This window comes from Caenorhabditis elegans, chromosome IV (assembly GCF_000002985.6).
Source record: "Caenorhabditis elegans chromosome IV".
Lineage (NCBI taxonomy): Eukaryota > Metazoa > Nematoda > Chromadorea > Rhabditida > Rhabditidae > Caenorhabditis > Caenorhabditis elegans.
This window is the reverse complement of record NC_003282.8, coordinates 12903767-12920604: the sequence shown is the minus strand read 5'-3', so window position 1 is coordinate 12920604 and position 16838 is coordinate 12903767. Positions and strand designations below refer to the sequence as shown.

General features: G+C 35.3%; 6 protein-coding genes across 12 annotated transcripts; 4 read left to right on the top strand and 2 right to left on the bottom strand.

The window, feature by feature from the left end:
- Positions 1-211: 211 nt before the first annotated feature.
- On the bottom strand, positions 212-2049 carry C32H11.3 (CUB-like domain-containing protein). Its single transcript, NM_070064.5, has 8 exons — positions 1934-2049; positions 1660-1885; positions 1507-1616; positions 1249-1447; positions 1086-1201; positions 655-806; positions 546-607; positions 212-493 (listed from the first exon to the last, which is right to left on the bottom strand). The coding sequence occupies exons 1-8, from the start codon at positions 1992-1994 to the stop codon at positions 385-387; spliced, it is 1035 nt and encodes a 344-aa protein (NP_502465.1). The 5' UTR covers positions 1995-2049; the 3' UTR covers positions 212-384.
- Positions 2050-3311: 1262 nt separating this feature from the next.
- Positions 3312-4826, bottom strand: srz-15 (Serpentine Receptor, class Z; the record flags this gene model as incomplete). Its single annotated transcript, NM_070063.2, has 5 exons — positions 4404-4826; positions 4230-4354; positions 3879-4176; positions 3674-3829; positions 3312-3572 (listed from the first exon to the last, which is right to left on the bottom strand). Exons 1-5 carry the CDS (start codon positions 4560-4562, stop codon positions 3312-3314), a joined length of 999 nt encoding a protein of 332 aa, NP_502464.1. The 5' UTR covers positions 4563-4826.
- An 809-nt stretch (positions 4827-5635) lies between these two features.
- On the top strand, positions 5636-7883 carry irg-6 (CUB-like domain-containing protein). Of its 2 annotated transcripts, NM_001268758.2 has the most exons (9): positions 5636-5935; positions 5982-6094; positions 6253-6567; positions 6617-6771; positions 6840-6901; positions 6948-7057; positions 7101-7314; positions 7370-7497; positions 7652-7883. In NM_001268758.2, the coding sequence occupies exons 1-9, from the start codon at positions 5649-5651 to the stop codon at positions 7813-7815; spliced, it is 1548 nt and encodes a 515-aa protein (NP_001255687.1). In that variant the 5' UTR covers positions 5636-5648; the 3' UTR covers positions 7816-7883. The 2 variants fall into 2 exon arrangements, with proteins under 2 accessions (NP_001255687.1, NP_001255688.1); NM_001268759.3 differs by lacking the exon at positions 7652-7883 and having other exon boundaries at positions 5643-5935; positions 7370-7547.
- Positions 7884-8475: 592 nt separating this feature from the next.
- K08D8.5 (CUB-like domain-containing protein) lies at positions 8476-9958 on the top strand. Its single transcript, NM_070061.5, has 5 exons — positions 8476-8809; positions 8856-8968; positions 9224-9538; positions 9591-9745; positions 9808-9958. The coding sequence occupies exons 1-5, from the start codon at positions 8496-8498 to the stop codon at positions 9913-9915; spliced, it is 1005 nt and encodes a 334-aa protein (NP_502462.1). The 5' UTR covers positions 8476-8495; the 3' UTR covers positions 9916-9958.
- A 648-nt stretch (positions 9959-10606) lies between these two features.
- On the top strand, positions 10607-13136 carry K08D8.4 (CUB domain-containing protein; the record flags this gene model as incomplete). 6 transcript variants are annotated; one of them, NM_001028113.4, is made up of 9 exons in its annotated part: positions 10607-10909; positions 10959-11071; positions 11115-11429; positions 11707-11861; positions 11910-11971; positions 12020-12126; positions 12169-12382; positions 12621-12748; positions 12793-13136. In NM_001028113.4, 9 exons carry the CDS (start codon positions 10626-10628, stop codon positions 13056-13058), a joined length of 1644 nt encoding a protein of 547 aa, NP_001023284.1. The 6 variants fall into 6 exon arrangements, 4 of the variants coding, with proteins under 4 accessions (NP_001023284.1, NP_001023287.1, NP_001367118.1 ...); NM_001028116.4 differs by having other exon boundaries at positions 10622-10909; positions 12895-13136; NR_131628.1 differs by lacking the exon at positions 12020-12126 and having other exon boundaries at positions 10626-10909; positions 12895-13058.
- An 809-nt stretch (positions 13137-13945) lies between these two features.
- K08D8.3 (CUB-like domain-containing protein) lies at positions 13946-16820 on the top strand. The gene is made up of 9 exons (NM_070059.4): positions 13946-14297; positions 14498-14610; positions 14654-14983; positions 15042-15190; positions 15238-15299; positions 15649-15758; positions 15807-16026; positions 16185-16312; positions 16369-16820. The coding sequence occupies exons 1-9, from the start codon at positions 14011-14013 to the stop codon at positions 16407-16409; spliced, it is 1440 nt and encodes a 479-aa protein (NP_502460.1). The 5' UTR covers positions 13946-14010; the 3' UTR covers positions 16410-16820.
- The last annotated feature ends 18 nt before the right edge of the window (positions 16821-16838 follow it).

Here is a 16838-nt window from a genome sequence, read left to right as displayed (position 1 = left end):
GGTGTCATAATCCTGCCAAACTATTTAACACAACAAAAATCTCACGAATAAAAGTCTCTCAGCCGATTGGCTCGTTTTAGCTGTATTGGTTCTATCAAGGTGCATGAGCATCATTTTTCCATTTTCCCCTAATATATAAATTTTATTATACGTATGCAGTAGTTCTTTACTTTTGTGATTAGCAAACAGATGAATATTCATATAAACTAACTGTTTTGGATACTTGCATATTCTATGGTCGCTGCACTTTGCTCTAACCAATCAACCAACCAACCCATCATTATTTTACCTCCATTATACGATTTTATTGGAATTCCTCTTTTGTATCAATAACACAAAGACTCATGAAATGCTTTATTAATTCGAATAAATATCGTTTGTTGGTTATTGTGGAATATTAAAAGTAAGAGTAGCTTTTCCATTGCTGATAACATATTGAGTAACATAACTGCCGTAGAACGTGAGTGGAAGAAGCGAATTGATTGTTGAACCACTAAAAATAAATGATTTTTTGAGATCAGTAAGGAAGTAAGGAGTAAACATACTTGTAAGTTGAATCAAATGCAAACGCAGTCTCAGATCCATAATAGACTTTCATTGTTGCACTCTGGAATTTTTAAAAATGATGAACTGAACTACTGTTTCATGAAATACCGGATCCATTCGAATATCCACCAGGGTTTCATTGTTTTGTGAGACAAGAACCGAAGCAATTGCAGATTTTTTGTTTCCTCCGTCAACTGTCGCAATGCAAGTGGTACTGCCACCACAGTTTAGCTGGACGTAATCGGCATAATCTCGGGTGTCTGAAAACAATAAATGCGAATATTTTTAACTTTACGCCTACGCCACGACTTTCGTAACCACATCAAACATTCACATTAACTTTGCAATGCTTTCACAGTATTTTTAACCAAATTCTATGTATGAAGAAAACATTCGTGACCCTTATTTTATAATATGTGTAATATACTCTTTGAAAGACGCAGGCTGCAAACGATATATCTCGGACTACTATGGTGCGGTTACTGTAGTTGTTTTACCAAAACAATAGGGACACTGGTTGTAAATAAAAATATGCTTACATTGTGCATCTTGGATCAAAAGTGTATCCAGTTTATTACTGGCTTCCAAATTGATCACATAAATTGTTTGCTTTGAAGAAATCCATTGCTGGCGGGATCGATAAAGCAAGTACAAACTGAAAAGCGTTTTTTTCTTCAGTGTCAAAAAATACCAGTCTCCTACTTTGTTCTGTAAAATCCATTAAAATCTTGCCCCTCAAACACAAGAGTACTTCTCAGGGAATAATAGTTCTTTGGATCAACTGGAGAGACCAACAGAGAAACAGCGTCTGAATTAAACTCTGCGGCAAATCGATCTTTTGTGATGTTGAGGACATGCGGCTGCATACCGATTCCTGCATCGTATGATGTTGGGATATTAACTTAAAAGTTAAAAGATCAAAGCAGCCAAGATATTTTTAATTTTTAAATATCAACTTACAGGGAGACCACTCGATTTTGAACGCAAATGCCGCCACTTCGTCATTTGAAAGTGAAAGTGTGAACTTTGATGGTGGGAAGAAATATGGCTGCATTGTTTCGTGGGAGCTTCTGGAGATTTTTCGATTTTTTTCTCTTTTAGTGTTTCACCTACGTAATCAAATTTCCAGCCGAATCAATAGTAAGGAAATGAGAGTATGGATCGCCCATTTTTCCATTGATAATCAGCCTTGCATAATATCCTTCTGGAATAGTCACAATCCAACTGCATGATTGATCCTCCGCGAGAGCAGGAGCTGTCTGATTCTCCCTCCATGTGGCAGGCCAGTAAACAGGTTGGCCATTCACAGGTCTGTTAATTGTGCTTTGAGTGTTGCAAGCTGAAATATTTGATTATTTAAACGGTTGTCGAAAAGTGGGAACCTCACTATTTTGTGCAGCAGAAATTGTGATAGCAACAGTTGCCAAAAAAACTGTAAGACTGAACATTTTCAGATCAATAAAATACAATTTTGAGCGCACATTTTATATTCAAAAGTCATGATGACAAAGAGAGAGAGAGTGATAAGAAAGGTGCGAAATTTAACGGTTTTTTTGGAATCAAAACTGGAAAAGTGTTTAGTCTGGTTTACTTAACACGGAGAATCTGTTACAAAACCTGGAAATTTCAAGAAATCAAAAATGCATCTGTTCAATTAGACATTCCAATTAAAAGCCCAGTATTTCACCTGTCTTTTTTCACCGAAATGAAGGTTACTGTAGAATAAAACTTTTTTTATTAACGTTATCTGAAAAGTTAAACTTTTCTTGTATCGGCCACGGAATATATCCTTTGCGGTTCAACTGTAGAAGTTGGCTTTAAATTGAACATTGTACTCACAAATATTTATTCAAATACGTGAACTTATAGAAACTCCTTGACGACTGGAAACAGTAATGTCTGATGAAATTTAATTGAAAATCTATCATGATTTTCCTAATTTTCCCTTGTCATCTTTTGGATGATTTGTCTTGTAGGCATACACACAAAAAACAAAAATGTTTCTAATGCATACTGTAACACACTGTAGGATATCCAGCGAATAATTTCACTTTAATGCTAGACAAACTCGTGTTCATTGGTTTTGCAAATGGATATTAAGCTCAATTAAATGCCAGAGACACCTGAAACTGGAATCAGGTGAAAATGAAAACAAAAAATTAAATTTTTGCAAATTGAAGGTATGAACCTATTATTCATAAGACTGGTATATATCTGCAGGGAATAGTTATTTTTGACGAATGTTGGCCAAAAAAACTATACAGGCTAATTAATGTGCTGAATTTATATTCAACAGTAATGTTTAATAAAACTCGTACAATTAGAAACGACCTACACGATTTTGGAGTATAGTACTATTGCTAGAATATTGCTAAAATACTACAATTGCTAGATACTATCATTGCTAAAATATGTGTCATCAAGAAACATAGGAGACGATATGTAGTCGTAAAATCAAAAGGAGCGAGGCTATTTACAACCTGTTGACATAAAAATACCACTCTGGAGAGGATATATGTATTTGAATTTTGCAATAAGGTTATAGTTATTTTACAACCTTTTCAACCGAAAATGTGAAGTATTTAAGAGCGAATGATGTTTTTGAGAACGGTGTAATAGAAAACTTTTTTGCTACAAATAAATACTCTAGAATATGCTTTCAAAATGAAACGATATAAACCATTTCTAACACTTAACACAAGCAAAAATGCAACAAATATGGTACTTTAACAATGGTGGTAGTATTTCAGTATCTGCCCGAAATTTTATGTGTTCCTTGTATCAGATATCGTATATATCCTTTGAGGTTCTACTATAGCAGATTTCATATCAAACAAAATTGCCACGAATTTCTTGATAGAAAACGATGAAATCAGAACATTCACATTCCGCCGGTTACATCCCAAATATGATATTTGAATCAATAGAGGTATTCCAAGAAAATCAAATAGCGATGCTACAAAAATAGATAATTGTACTGAGGAGTCTCTGACGGCAAGAAAACTGATGATGAAAGGGAATAATAACTGAAATTATATATGAAATGATAATTGATTTTTATTTGTAGAATATTTTTTTATTATTTCATTTCCAAATTTCGAACAGCTATTATAAGTATGATGCTCACCATTTTCATGATAAAAACTGATGTGGTTTGCCAAAGAATATATTTTTCTGGCATATTCTCCCTGGCCGCCGGCAAATGGGAAAATTTTCGAACGCTCAACATAATTGGAATATATAAAAGTACCAAAAGAAGAATGTTTTGAAAAATTAATAAACCCTGAAAATCAAGGTTTTCAAAGAAGTTTGTCTTTTGCAAACAAACAAACCACATATGAATTTTTCAGAATGTCACAATAAATGCTACAGTTTTCATGACAAGAAAAAATTAAATAGGAAATTCCGAACATAACATCTTTTGAAGCAAAAAATAAACACAATATCCAAACACGTTTGTAAAACCTGCCTAATATTGGAAAAATAGTCCTTTCCGTAGAAGGGAAAAAATAAACGAAACACTTTCGAATTGCAAGAAAAGAAATTAAATAGTGCAGTACTTGTGTTATATAATAAAGCATACACATCGACAGAAAAATTATAAGAAAAACGAAAATGTTGATCAATGGTCTGCAAATTCAAATAAGTTTTACATAAAATTAAATTGAAAAAAAAATTCTCACATGTTACTTTTTGGTCTATCCAATTGATAAACAGTATAATACATTGCTAAAACTAGAGAAAGAGTGATCCAATATGTGAACTTCATAATTTTATAAAAACAATTGATTATTGGGAAGAGTAATGCCTGATGAAATTTGTTGAATAAAAAATAAATATTTAATTTCTGATCTTACCTTTTCTTCTTTCGGGCGATTAGTTTTGTAAACATACACATAAAACGGAAAAACAATGCTCATGCATCCTAAAAGTATGAATATAGTTGGACGGGTTAATCCAGAAAAGTTAATATCCGGAAAAAACTCATTATAGTCAACAGGTAGACTTTCATTCATGAGCTTTGCAAATTGTAATTATGGTGAATGAATTGCACCACTCCAGACACCTGAATCAAGTGCAAAACATGCAAAGAAGTTGGTTTTTCCGCTTGGTGAACTCCATGATTTTGTTATTAATAATCATGTAACAAATTCAGGTGATTTCAAAAACCTGGTGAGATGGTTACAATAGGCCAGAACCCAATTCAAAGCACAGTAATTTTGTACAGCTGTATCTGATGGTAAATCAAACAGTTTAAAACTCTGAAAAAATATCTAATGATGGTTAAGTCCAACATGCTTTTGATATGATTTTTGTCACTAGTGAAAAAGGTGATAACTTTCCATAGTGTCTATCAAACTTTATAGCCAATCACAGACTCTATGTGCTGATTGTAGTACCAAAAGATCAGTCAACTTGGTAAATTATGTCTTTTTATTGCATTTCACGAAACTATCGGTTTTATTAAAATTTAAAATCAAATTGAAGTTGAATGCCTGGAATTTTAATGTGGAAGAAATGAGAACGAAAAGGTATGTAAATAGACAGCACTTCTTACCTTCATTTTAAAACTTTTTCTCCGATTTTTATGTTTTATTGGATGTCCAGAGCCCTATGCACCAAGACATCGAATATAAAAAATTGAATCCAGAAAGCATCTGAAACGGAGTTGAGATATGAAAAAATTGGTATTGAGAAGAGAAAAAATAGGAGAATACAAGTTCGCAACTACGACCATATTGTGTTTGTAGTTTTGCTTCTTATTGTCCAATAAGGTTTATTTCTCTGACATTTAGGTAAGAGTTAGTTAAGAAGAATCCACACCTTTAAACCAACACTACAAAATACTCTCTGTTGCCAAAAATGATTACATTATGAAACTAGAAACTATTAAACTAGACTTTTCAACCCTGAACTTGTCATCAAGCAATAACTTCCTTGGGAAAAATCTGAAAATGGGGTGTGGCAGAAATCAAACTAACACTGACATCATTCCTATCAAAAAACTTGCAGAAATGTTAATTACGTACATTTGATTTAACTGATACCTGAAGCTTATATAAAAGAGCCCAACTTTGTCTGAAAAATCATTGCATTCGAAAATGCTTTCTACTGTATTTTTACTTGCAACTCTAGCTGCATCTGCTGCTGCCGATGGTTATTCCTGCGCAAGAAACACCCTGATAAACCCGCCTCAAGACCTTTCCAAGCCCTACTACTACCCGGAGACATGGCGTGAAAACATGGAGCCACCACAATATGCTCCAAATCAAAAGTGTAACTGGAAGATCAATGTTCCTCAAGGAATGTACGCAACAGTCATTTTCTACAAGAAAACCAAGTACGAAATAGGAATTCAGTGTGCTTATCCGGGCAAGGATCTTGAATAGTAAGTCGTTAAAATTGAATGAGACTATTCAGGCATTTGATTTCAGCATCAATGACTATGAGCAAAGTCCATACATCTTCACGTCTCCACAGTTTCAGGTTGATTTGAAAGTTGGCGATAAGCCAGGAGCATTTTCCTTCAAGGTTGTCTGGTCAAAATGTAAGATTTGGGATTTAAAAGTGAGGGGACGGTAACTGGCTCAATTAATAGGAAGAAACTGAAATATTGTATATTACTATACTTAAAATAAAACTTTCATACTTTCACTCCGCAATTATTAGGCCTAAAAAAATTGTTTTTTATTTAATTGTTTTCAGATCCTCCGGGAAGTGCGATGAATATTGAACTAGATGGAATTCACTCAATCTCCGGTGTTGCATCTTCTTTTTACACTACCTACACAGCTATCAATCAAGTTATGATCGTGGGCTTCTCAGTTCCAGACGTAGATACTAATCTTCTCCGTCAATCAGCTATTTACGATGGTGATTCCGTGAATGCAAAGTTTCTTGGTAATCTGTTTGATGCACTTGAGGGACAGATTGTGTCAACTGGCAACAAGCTTACGATCTACACTTTTGGACTTGAGAATCAAGTGGATAATACGCTTTTCATGGGATTAGATACTAAGGGTTTGTGATTCTTTAATTGAATACAGTTCAATTATCCGTGGTATTTCAGCTGCTGGAGACATTGAACAATATACCGGATTGAACTGTCCCGTTGATCGAACAAGAGGATGTTCTATCATTCTTCACTCGTATTTCTACGCAACTGCAGAGGCTCGAATTTCCAGACAACCAGATTACTTGATGCTCCCGGATAGTTTCCCATACGTAAGAATTATAGAAATTTTGCAAAAGGCCTAAATAATGGTGCAACTCTAAGAACATCCAAATTTCAGAATGCCACTCTCAAAATCTACGGTGAAACACTCCAGGATAGCAGCCTGTTTGCAGCAGTAAAGTGAGTTTTAAAGTTGTTACATTTCCTGTATTATTTTTCAATTCAGCAAATCCAACTACCAGACAATGTTCCCAATGAAAGTCACCAATTCTCTGAAAATCTATCACCTGGATCACGATATAGTCTCGATCGATGTCACTAATAATGCAGATGAAGGTGATATACTTATTTTTGCTTTTCCTACAATTCGATATTTCAGCCAAATGGAGCACCGTGTACGATGGACGAAATATCAAGGTTCAATCAATGGATTACGGTAGAACAAGTTTTTATCAGGACACAATGGAAACCTTTACAACTGAACCAAACACCCAAATGTATTTCAAATTCAATGTGAAGTATTTTGATGTGAATGGACCAACTTCTTTGGCTATCAAAGTTTACAACAATGCCAAAATTGTCTACTCGGAAACGTAAGTGAAATAAAAGCTTTGCATAAGTTAAAGACTATATTACATCTATTTTCAGCTACACTGCCACAAATCTGCCAACTCCGTACAACGTGAGAGTCTATGGAGACAAAATGGATATCAACTATCAAACTTTTGGAAACTACACCCAAGGATTTGAAGTTAATATTGTCACTACAAAGAATGGTTAGAAACTTTTCTTGCAAGCTTTCGAATAAATTTATTTCATTTTCAAACAATGCTTCTCATTTTACCCTAACACAGCTTTACTAACTCGCACAGATTTTGCAACCCAGCACGCTAACATCACACGTCTTATCAGCAACCAAATCAATAACAGATATACCCTCGAATGATCCAACAAACGCGCCGTCGGCCATTTCCACCGTAGTCGGAACTTTCACAAAAGGCACAACCCTGAAATACGAGTCCACGACTAAAGCCGGAATTCGTCAATTTTCTGTCTTTTCCGTTTTGATTTTTGCACTTTTGTTTATTCTATAGAATTATGAGCAAAGCATTTTGAAGTTTGTTGTTTGTTGCTGTCTTCATAAATAAAATGATTATGGTTTTATTTTGGAGCTTTTAGAATTACTATAGCAATCTACCATTACAGATTTGGATAATAATTTCAAGGGAAAGTCCTCTAAAAAGTTTTAGGAACTCTCTGAATTTTCTGAATTTTTGTTCAAATTCCATGTTTCTCTCTCAACTTTTCGATCACCTTAAAAATGATTTATTCTTCAATTTTATCAAAACAATAAATAAATAAACATGCATTCATACAACACAAAAACACAATCAGAAAAAAAGTATGGATAAGAATGAAAATTAATACACGTTTGGGATGCTTGCACTGAAATCACCGGTCAAAAAAAATTTCATTAAATTGCTACATTTCAGGCCAATTGAAAAATTTTCGACAATGGTCGGCTATAATAAAGCTAAATTTGTTTTTTCAAAGTTGCTATATAATCCACCCATAATATTAAAATTATATTTCAATGTCCTTGAACTTCCACTCAGACAACATCTTATCTGGAAACATCATACTTTTGCGTGTGGGGTTCCGAGAACACTAACTCTCACATCATATTTTATCAAAAAATCAATGGGAGCATTATATGCGTGCATTTGATTCAACTGATAACGTAACTCAGAGTTACAAATAAAAGCGGGCAACAATGTCAGAAAAATCATTGCAATCGAAAATGCTTTCTACTGTATTTTTACTTGCAACTCTAATTGCATTTGCTTCTGCCGATGGATATACCTGTGCCGGAAATACGCTGATAAATCCATTTCTGAATCTTTCGGAGCCCTACTACTATCCAGGGACATGGCGAGAAAACATGGAACCAGCTGAATATGCTCCAGATCAAAAGTGTAACTGGAAGATCAATGTTCCTCAGGGAACGTACGCTACTGTTATTTTCTACAAGAAAACCCAGTACGAGTCGGGGATTAAGTGTGCTTATCCAGGCAAGGACCTTGAATAGTAAGTCATTAAAATTTAACGATGTGCTAAAAGTAATTAATTTCAGTATTTCGGACAATGATCAAAATCCATACATTTTCACGTCCCCACAATTTCAAGTCGACTTGAAAGTTGGTGATAAGCCAGGAGAATTTTCTTTCAAGGTTGTCTGGTCAAAATGTAAGATTTGAAATTTTAAACCTTGAGGGACACTGCATCGCAAACTTGGCGGATGTCGACTGCGCATATTTGAATTAGATGGTTTAAACCTCAAAGATCAGGCTGCATATATCTAAAACTACACTGACTAGAATATCTACAAATTTAAATAACACAAATTTTTTGACTTAATTGTTGTTCAAATACCATTTCATTGTATTGATTCTGGAATTCTTATGCATCAATTAAACTCCTCTTCTAATTCATTTTTTCCAGATCCTCCGGGAAGTCGAATGAACATGCAATTGGACGGAATTCACTCTTTGGCAGGTGTTGCATCTTCTTTCTACACCACATACACTGCAATCAATCGAGTGATGCTCGTCGGCTTCTCAATTCCAGATTTCGATTCTGCGGTTCTCCGGCAATCAGCTATTTACGATGGTGATTCCGTGAATGCGAAGTACCTTGGCAATTTAATCGATACACTTCACGGACAGATTGTCTCAACTGGCAACAAGCTTACGATCTATACTTTTGGATTGGAGAATCATATCAATAATACTCTTTTCATGGGATTGGATACTGCGGGTTTGTGATTTTCGATTAATTCAGTTGAAGTTGAAGTTTTATGGAATTTCAGCTGCTGGGGATATTCAAAAATACAACGGATTGAACTGTCCCGCTGATACAACAAGGGGATGTTCTATAATTCTTCAATCGTATTTTTATGCGACTGCTGTTGCTAAAATCTCCAGACAACCTGATTATTTGATGCTACCGAATGCTTTTCCATACGTAAGAATTATCGATTTTCAGCTTTCCTTTTTTCAAATCTTTTATCACTTTAATCTTTTCAGAATGCAAACGTGAGAGTCTATGGAGACAAGATGGATATCAACTATCAAACCTTTGGAAACTACACCCAAGGATTTGAAGTTGATATTCTCACCACAAAAAATGGATAGATATTTTTCTTAAATGCATTCTAATAAAGATAATTAATTTTTCAAATATTGTTTCTCATTTTAACTTATAATATTTACAAGCTTATGTTTTAATTTCATACAAGAAATTTTTTTTTGATCCTTTTGAATCGAGTTGTATTTTTTAATTTAAGTATTTGAATACGATTCAAATAATCTTGACAAGGTGAGCAATTCATTGAACTGTTTTCAGATCAAAATAATAAACTGTGAGACCTCCTAAAAATTACTACCAACCACCAACTGCGGAATGAACATATTCCACCAATGTAAGAAAATACGAGGATCTGATAAAATAGTATGACTTTAATGGGTTTTTCCGAAGTATATCCAAATGTATGACTGTGAAGTGATAGCACCCACCCACCGGCAAACTGGCAGGTCAAAAACCTTTAACGCAAAAGTATAGAAAATTATTTAGACTTTGAGAATTAATTTGGGTCTTCAGATTTTACTTCTAATATCAAATTGCTAAAATCGAACTCTATCATCAACTTTGGTCACTTTTTGAGTCATCGATTTTACTGAAAATTGTTTTTTTTATTTTTCAGGGCGTGGTAGAAACCAAATCACTTCTGACATCATTTTTATCACAAAAATTTTTATTTGCTTGCGTTTCTCGTCGAACTGATAACTTGATTTCACATAAAAATGCTCCCATCGTTTGTCTGCCAGGCCAGTGCACTCAAAAAATGGTCTCCATTCTATTCTTCCTGGCAACTCTTGTTGCTTCTGCCTTTGCCGATGGTTATACCTGTGCAAACATTATGAGAAACCCAACTCAGAATCTTTCGGAGCCCTACTACTATCCAGAGACATGGCGGGAAAACATGGAACCCACCAAATATGCACCGAATCAAATTTGCAACTGGCAGATAAATGTTCCTGAAGGCTTGTATGCAACTGTGATTTTTTACAAGAAAACTGACTCCGAGTCTGGAATTAAGTGTACCTACCCGAACGGTGAACAAGTATAGTGAGTATTTGTTATCGAAACATTTTGAAATAATTTCGCCTGGCTTCAGCATTGAGGACAATGATCAGAATCCGTACAAATTCACGTATCCACGATTCCAAATTGACTTACAAGTTGGTGATAAGCAAGGAGAATTCTCATTCAAAGTTGTCTGGTCAGAATGTAAGTTTTTCAGAGATATCAAACCTTGAAAATTTTATTCCAGACCCTGACGGAAGGTCGATGTATATTGGATTAGACGGGGTTCACTCTATAGCCAGTGTTCCCACATCTTACTACACTACTGTCACGGCTGTGAATCAAGTGATGCTAGTCGGCTTCTCAGTTCCAGATGTACCATTGGCTCTTCTCCGTCAATCAGCTATTTACGAAGGTGGCTATACAAATGGAACATATCTTGGAAACCTGGTTAATGCTAGATCCGGACAAATTTATTCAACCAGCAATAAGCTCGGGGTGTATACTTTTGGCTTGGAAAAGTTCATAAATCAAACAGTGTTTATGGTCCTGGATTCAAGAGGTATGTCTGAAAAGTGTCTTGAAACTGTTTAAAAATTAATTAGAGTTTTTAAAGTAGACATGATTTTGTGCCTATGCCTGCGCCTATGTCTCCATATATAAGTTTGTTAACTGTAGCTTTAGCTTTTATAAACAATAGCTTACAATAGCTTTTATTTGCCATCATACGATTACGCTCTTTTTGGCTTCCCCACGCAAGAGCTCACCGAAAATTGTAGCCAGAAACTTTTGATATGAACTAGTTAAAAGGCAGTGTTTATAATTTCATTCAATTTCAGCTGCTGGAGATATCGTTCAGTACACCGGAACGAATTGTCCAACGGATCCTAACAAATCATGCGGTATTTTTCTAAATTCACAGAAAAACGTGTCTGCGGTGGCCACTATTTCGAGACAACCTGATTACTTGACTCTTCCGAAGGGATTTGCAAATGTAGGCAAAATAATTTGTTTAGAAACTACATATAATGTTCATTTTTAGAGCATCACACTAAAAATTTACGGAGAAACTATGGAAGAAAGCAACCTTTTTGCCACAATCAAGTTAGTGGATTTTATTTTTTAAAAATTACCTTTACGCTTTTTCTGTAGCTCCAACTACCAGTCAATGTTCCCACTAAGAGTCACAAATTCCCTTAAAATCTATCACTCAGATACCGGATTACTTACGGTTCCAGTTGCCAAAAATGCTGATGCTGGTACAGGTTTCCACTTTTTCGCATAAAAATACTAAATTTCAGCCAAATGGAACTCGGTGTTCGATGGACGATACATCATTGTTCGATCATTCGATTTCAATAGACAAAGCTATGCCCAAGACACAACTGAAACTTTTGTAACTGATCCAAATAACCAGATGTACTTTAAGTTCAATGTGAAATATTTGGATACTAATGGACCAACTACATTGGATGTTAACGTCTACAAAAATGGAGTTGCTGTCTTCACAGCAACGTATGTTTTTCATTCAAAGAAGTCGATTGGCGTAGGTCTGCTCTAGAGAGGAATCTTGCACAACTTTATCGCAACGATTAGGTTTTTAGTTAAAAACAGCATCAGTCAAGTTTTGCCGAAGAATTGCACCAGCTTTGCCAACTAATATGTAGTAAACCAATTATATAATTTTATGCAAAACTTATATCCCGAGTTATTTTACTACTAATTAGTATAACATTAATACATAAACTTTCAGATATACTGCCACAAATCCCCCATTGCCTTTCCCGAACGGTATCTTGGGAGACAAGATGGAAGTAAATTATCAAACTTATGGAAACTACACTCAAGGATTCCAAGTTGATATTCTCACTACGAAAAATGGTTTGTACTGTATAATTTCCGATTAAAAATAGAACAATACTTAGGTGATGCTTCACCTTCTTCACAAAGTCCTGTGAGCACCCCCAGCACTGTCACCATGTCACCAAGCACATTGACAACAAAAATCATAACTTCAACTAAATCAGATTCTCCAACAACATTCCCAACACTGGCACCGGGAGCATCCACGACAATTGGGACTGGAGCCACAAGAGGCACAACACAGAGATACGAGTCCACGACGAAAAGTGGAATAAACAAGTTTTCCTTGACTACATTGGCAATTGTTGGTTTTGTTATGCTGGTCTAATTCACACGATCTTTTAAAAATAATTATTTGTTGATATTTTTTGCATAAATTGTTTTTGAATAAACGAGATTATCACGAGCTTCTAATTTTCCTGATACTCGAAAATGTTGTTGTTAATTTACAAGAGGAAATCTAGTTGAGAGACTAAAACAATTTACATACATACATATTGGTTTGCAGTTAGACCGAGCAGTAATTAATTAATCAGTTAAGTTGAGAAAACCTGTGAAAATTGTGCTACATAGTCTAGATTATGAAATCACTGAATTTCACAACAAAATTATTTTGTTATTAGATTAATTCGATTAGTCTAACACCATTCGATCTATTTGGCTTTGGGCGGATTTGTGAATTTTAAAAAACTCCCTTTTATTGAGTTATTGATGTCTCTGAAAAACATTTCGGACTGCAGAAACTGGAAGCATTGCTACAAGAAGTATACAAGAAACTCAGAAATATGAGTCGACGACAAAAAGTGGATTCAAAAAGATTACCTGGGCTACTTTAGTAATTTTTGGTACAATTCTCCTGGTCTAAAACACACAATCTTTTCGGAATAATTACTTGTTGATGATTAATTGTATAAAATGTTTTTTGGACGATAAATAAAATTTAATAAATATTATGTGACAAAAAAGTTGGTTTGAAACCAAAATTGAATTTCTGATTGAATTTCATTGTCAGGTTTTATAAAGACATTTCTTTCTTACATACATATATGAGTAAGTTCTTAAATTTATTAAAAGCTTTGTAAAAATGATGACTTTCCTTGTGATCAACATTTCTTCACCCATGTCTTGTCATTCTCTGTGCGATGCACAATGCTTATCAGTACTTGATTTTCCGAGACTTTGCCTCGCCCCCTGAATGAGAAAATGATAAATTGGTTTCATATAAAACGGTTTGAAATTGAAACAATCTTGATTATTACAATTTCACTTCAAAAAAAGTTATGAAGCTCTCGATTCTCACGTTTTTGGTTTGCGTGACATGCGTCTCATCAAGTGGGTATCAGTGTCAGGGACCCATCAAAATTTCTCCACCGGATGATCTCACAAGAACCGTATATTGGCCGTCGATCTGGAATGATTCGATGCCTCCGATTCCTATTGCCACTCAGCAGAATTGTAAATGGGAGATAGCTGTTCCGGATGGTTTGTATGCAACTGCAGTGTTTTATAAGAATGCAAAAAATAATGTTGCGATAGCTGTAGGGTATCCGAATGGACTACAGGAGGGGTAAGATTTTCATTTTGTTTGTTTGCCGCCTTAATGCCTTCAAGGCGTCCTACTCCTGCCTCGTGCCTACTCGTGTTCCTCCCTCGTGAACATTTATCTGATTGAACCAATTTTGAATGAAGGATTTAAACAATTAGATCAATGAATGAAAATCTAGACTATGCGTTTCATGTCGACTGCTCATTTACCACCTCTTTCAGACTTGACAACATGGACTACAACCCGTATATTTTCACATCTCCTCAGTTCCTGATCAACCTCTACAAGTCGGCAGGAGACGGAAGCTTCTCCTTCAAAGTCACTTGGTCGAAGTGTAGGTACATCATCGTCTTAATGTTTTGTAAAAATATTTTTAGATCCGAATGTTGCTCATGATACCGTGCAGTTGTTAAAAAATGACAAGCCTTTCGCGATGGCTCCAAATACTCATCTCACTACTTTCAATGCGGAAACTACAGTCGGGCTTGTAGCCTTTACCCTTCGAAATCAATCCCATTACCCGTTGCTCCGCCAGTCAGCAGTTTACGACGGAGATTCGACTAGCGGAGCATTCATTGGAACTCTGTACAGCATCATGATGCTGGAAAAAGAGGTGGTGAGCTCCGGGAAGACATTGACCGTGTTCACGTGGGGACTACTCAATGAACTATTCGACTACACTCTATTCATGGTGCAAGATCATGCAAGTAAGAGATCACAATTCACATTTTGAACTTGAAAGTTTGATAATTTGATTATGTTAAGATGAACCGTACGCAAACAAGTATCGAGGATGGAATTGCTATTCGGACACCGAATGTTCATTTCAAATGATTGCACTCACAGGAACTTCAGTGATTGCAACGTCTGATAGCAGACCAGAGTTTATAAAGAGTATTGGGATATTCCCTAGTGTAAGAAGCTTGACTTGTGCTGGTAATAAATGATTATTTGGTTTCAGGGGGCCACGTTGAAGATATACGAAGGACGAATTGGTAATGACAGTTTGGTCACTACGTTGACGTAAGGCTTTTTGTTGAATATTGTTTTTTTGTTGTTGAACACAGTTCTGTAAATATATCATGATTCCAAATAGGTCTAGCTATCTCCAATATGTATGTAGTTCGTTAGTTTTCTGTCAAACATTATGCTTAAATTTTACTGCCCCTTCTGCTTTTGCTTCCACTCATTGTACACAATGTCGCCTTTCTACAGCTCTCCCACACCTATGAATTTGTAGAAAATTAGCAAAGCGTTGTAGAAAGTTGATAGACGCAGATGCCATTTTATTAAGCCTGGGCCCCAATCAATGTCGCTGCACATCGTCGCTCCCAAATATTACATCAATTTTTAAATAAAGCCGTTTATCCAGAAAAGCCAACTACCAATCTCGTCTGCCTATGGAATTGAAGAACACCATTCGCCAGTACGTCCTGGACTCTGGATCTTTGCAGATTCAACTCTCGAGAAGCTCAGCTGATGGTAATTCTTTCAATAGCTAATTTATCGAATGTTCCATAAATTTTCTAGCAAATTGGAATACAGTTTACAATGGAAGAAAAGGCTTCGTACACTCTTTTTATCACGGGACAAATAGCAATGAGCAAGACACTGGTGAAACATTATATACTGCTGGCTGGACAGAGCAACTGTATTTTAATTATGTTGTGAGGGATGCCGATTTCACGGGAAACCTGACAACTTTGACGGTTATGATTTTGAGTAAAGGGCAGCAGGTTTCGTTGACAGTGTGAGTTTTGAAGTTGCTTACCTATCTACCGCTTTTACTTGTAACTTTTTCTAAACATCCAGTAAATCTTTTTGATTTTGAACTAAAGACATTTTGTGCAAATGAGAAGATGCACAACGTTAGCTTCCAAATTTCAAGGATTAAAAAATATATTCCAGATATAACTCCAAAAATCTTCCACCTGCGACAACTGTTAGTGTTCAAGGCGACACTTATCATATCAAATATTTTACTAATGGAGTAAACACTACAGGGTTTCGAATTGACTTTTCAACTACTTTCACAGGTTTTTTGACAAAAAAAACTAGCTCATAATCTTTTCAAATTTTGAAAATTTTTTAGGATATGTTACTGGGACTTCTGTTTCCGACTGCTACTACTAATTCTACAACAAATACACAATATTCAACTTCAACACTTGTAACTGAAAGTCAAACTCAAGGAATCAGTTCAAGTTCAACTTCTAGCAATAATTTTACAACTCCGACGCCACCAGGAACAGTTGAAACAACAACAAAAGCATCTTTCAAGAAGCTTACAAGTTTTGTTTTCACTACTTTTGTTATAATTGCTTTTTCTTCAATGTGATAAATTTGAAAAAAAAAGTTTTGAACGGAATTTTGAAATGCTATCTCTGTGCATTTACTCCCCCATAAGACCAGTCGTTTTTGACATGTAGATTCTTATCTGGTTTCATTAACCAACCAAATTTGTGTTTTAGAGTATTTCTGCGTTTATGATGCATGTTTAATCTTAACTTTTGACAATCATGAAAACTAGAAAAGTTTGAAAAGAAAAACACTTGTTCATTA

Coding starts and splice junctions, on each gene's coding strand:
- C32H11.3 (NM_070064.5), bottom strand. CDS start 1,994: ATGTTCAGTCTTACAGTTTTTTTGGCAACTGTTGCTATCACAATTTCT. Junction 1,617..1,659: donor TCGGCTGGAAATTTGATTAC/GTAGGTGAAACA, acceptor AAAAATCTCCAG/AAGCTCCCACGAAACAATGC. Junction 494..545: donor GCATTTGATTCAACTTACAA/GTATGTTTACTC, acceptor ATTTATTTTTAG/TGGTTCAACAATCAATTCGC.
- irg-6 (NM_001268758.2), top strand. CDS start 5,649: ATGCTTTCTACTGTATTTTTACTTGCAACTCTAGCTGCATCTGCTGCT. Junction 5,936..5,981: donor CCGGGCAAGGATCTTGAATA/GTAAGTCGTTAA, acceptor ATTTGATTTCAG/CATCAATGACTATGAGCAAA. Junction 6,095..6,252: donor CAAGGTTGTCTGGTCAAAAT/GTAAGATTTGGG, acceptor AATTGTTTTCAG/ATCCTCCGGGAAGTGCGATG.
- K08D8.5 (NM_070061.5), top strand. CDS start 8,496: ATGTCAGAAAAATCATTGCAATCGAAAATGCTTTCTACTGTATTTTTA. Junction 8,810..8,855: donor CCAGGCAAGGACCTTGAATA/GTAAGTCATTAA, acceptor AATTAATTTCAG/TATTTCGGACAATGATCAAA. Junction 9,539..9,590: donor CATGGGATTGGATACTGCGG/GTTTGTGATTTT, acceptor ATGGAATTTCAG/CTGCTGGGGATATTCAAAAA.
- K08D8.3 (NM_070059.4), top strand. CDS start 14,011: ATGAAGCTCTCGATTCTCACGTTTTTGGTTTGCGTGACATGCGTCTCA. Junction 14,298..14,497: donor CCGAATGGACTACAGGAGGG/GTAAGATTTTCA, acceptor CACCTCTTTCAG/ACTTGACAACATGGACTACA. Junction 16,027..16,184: donor CAGCAGGTTTCGTTGACAGT/GTGAGTTTTGAA, acceptor AATATATTCCAG/ATATAACTCCAAAAATCTTC.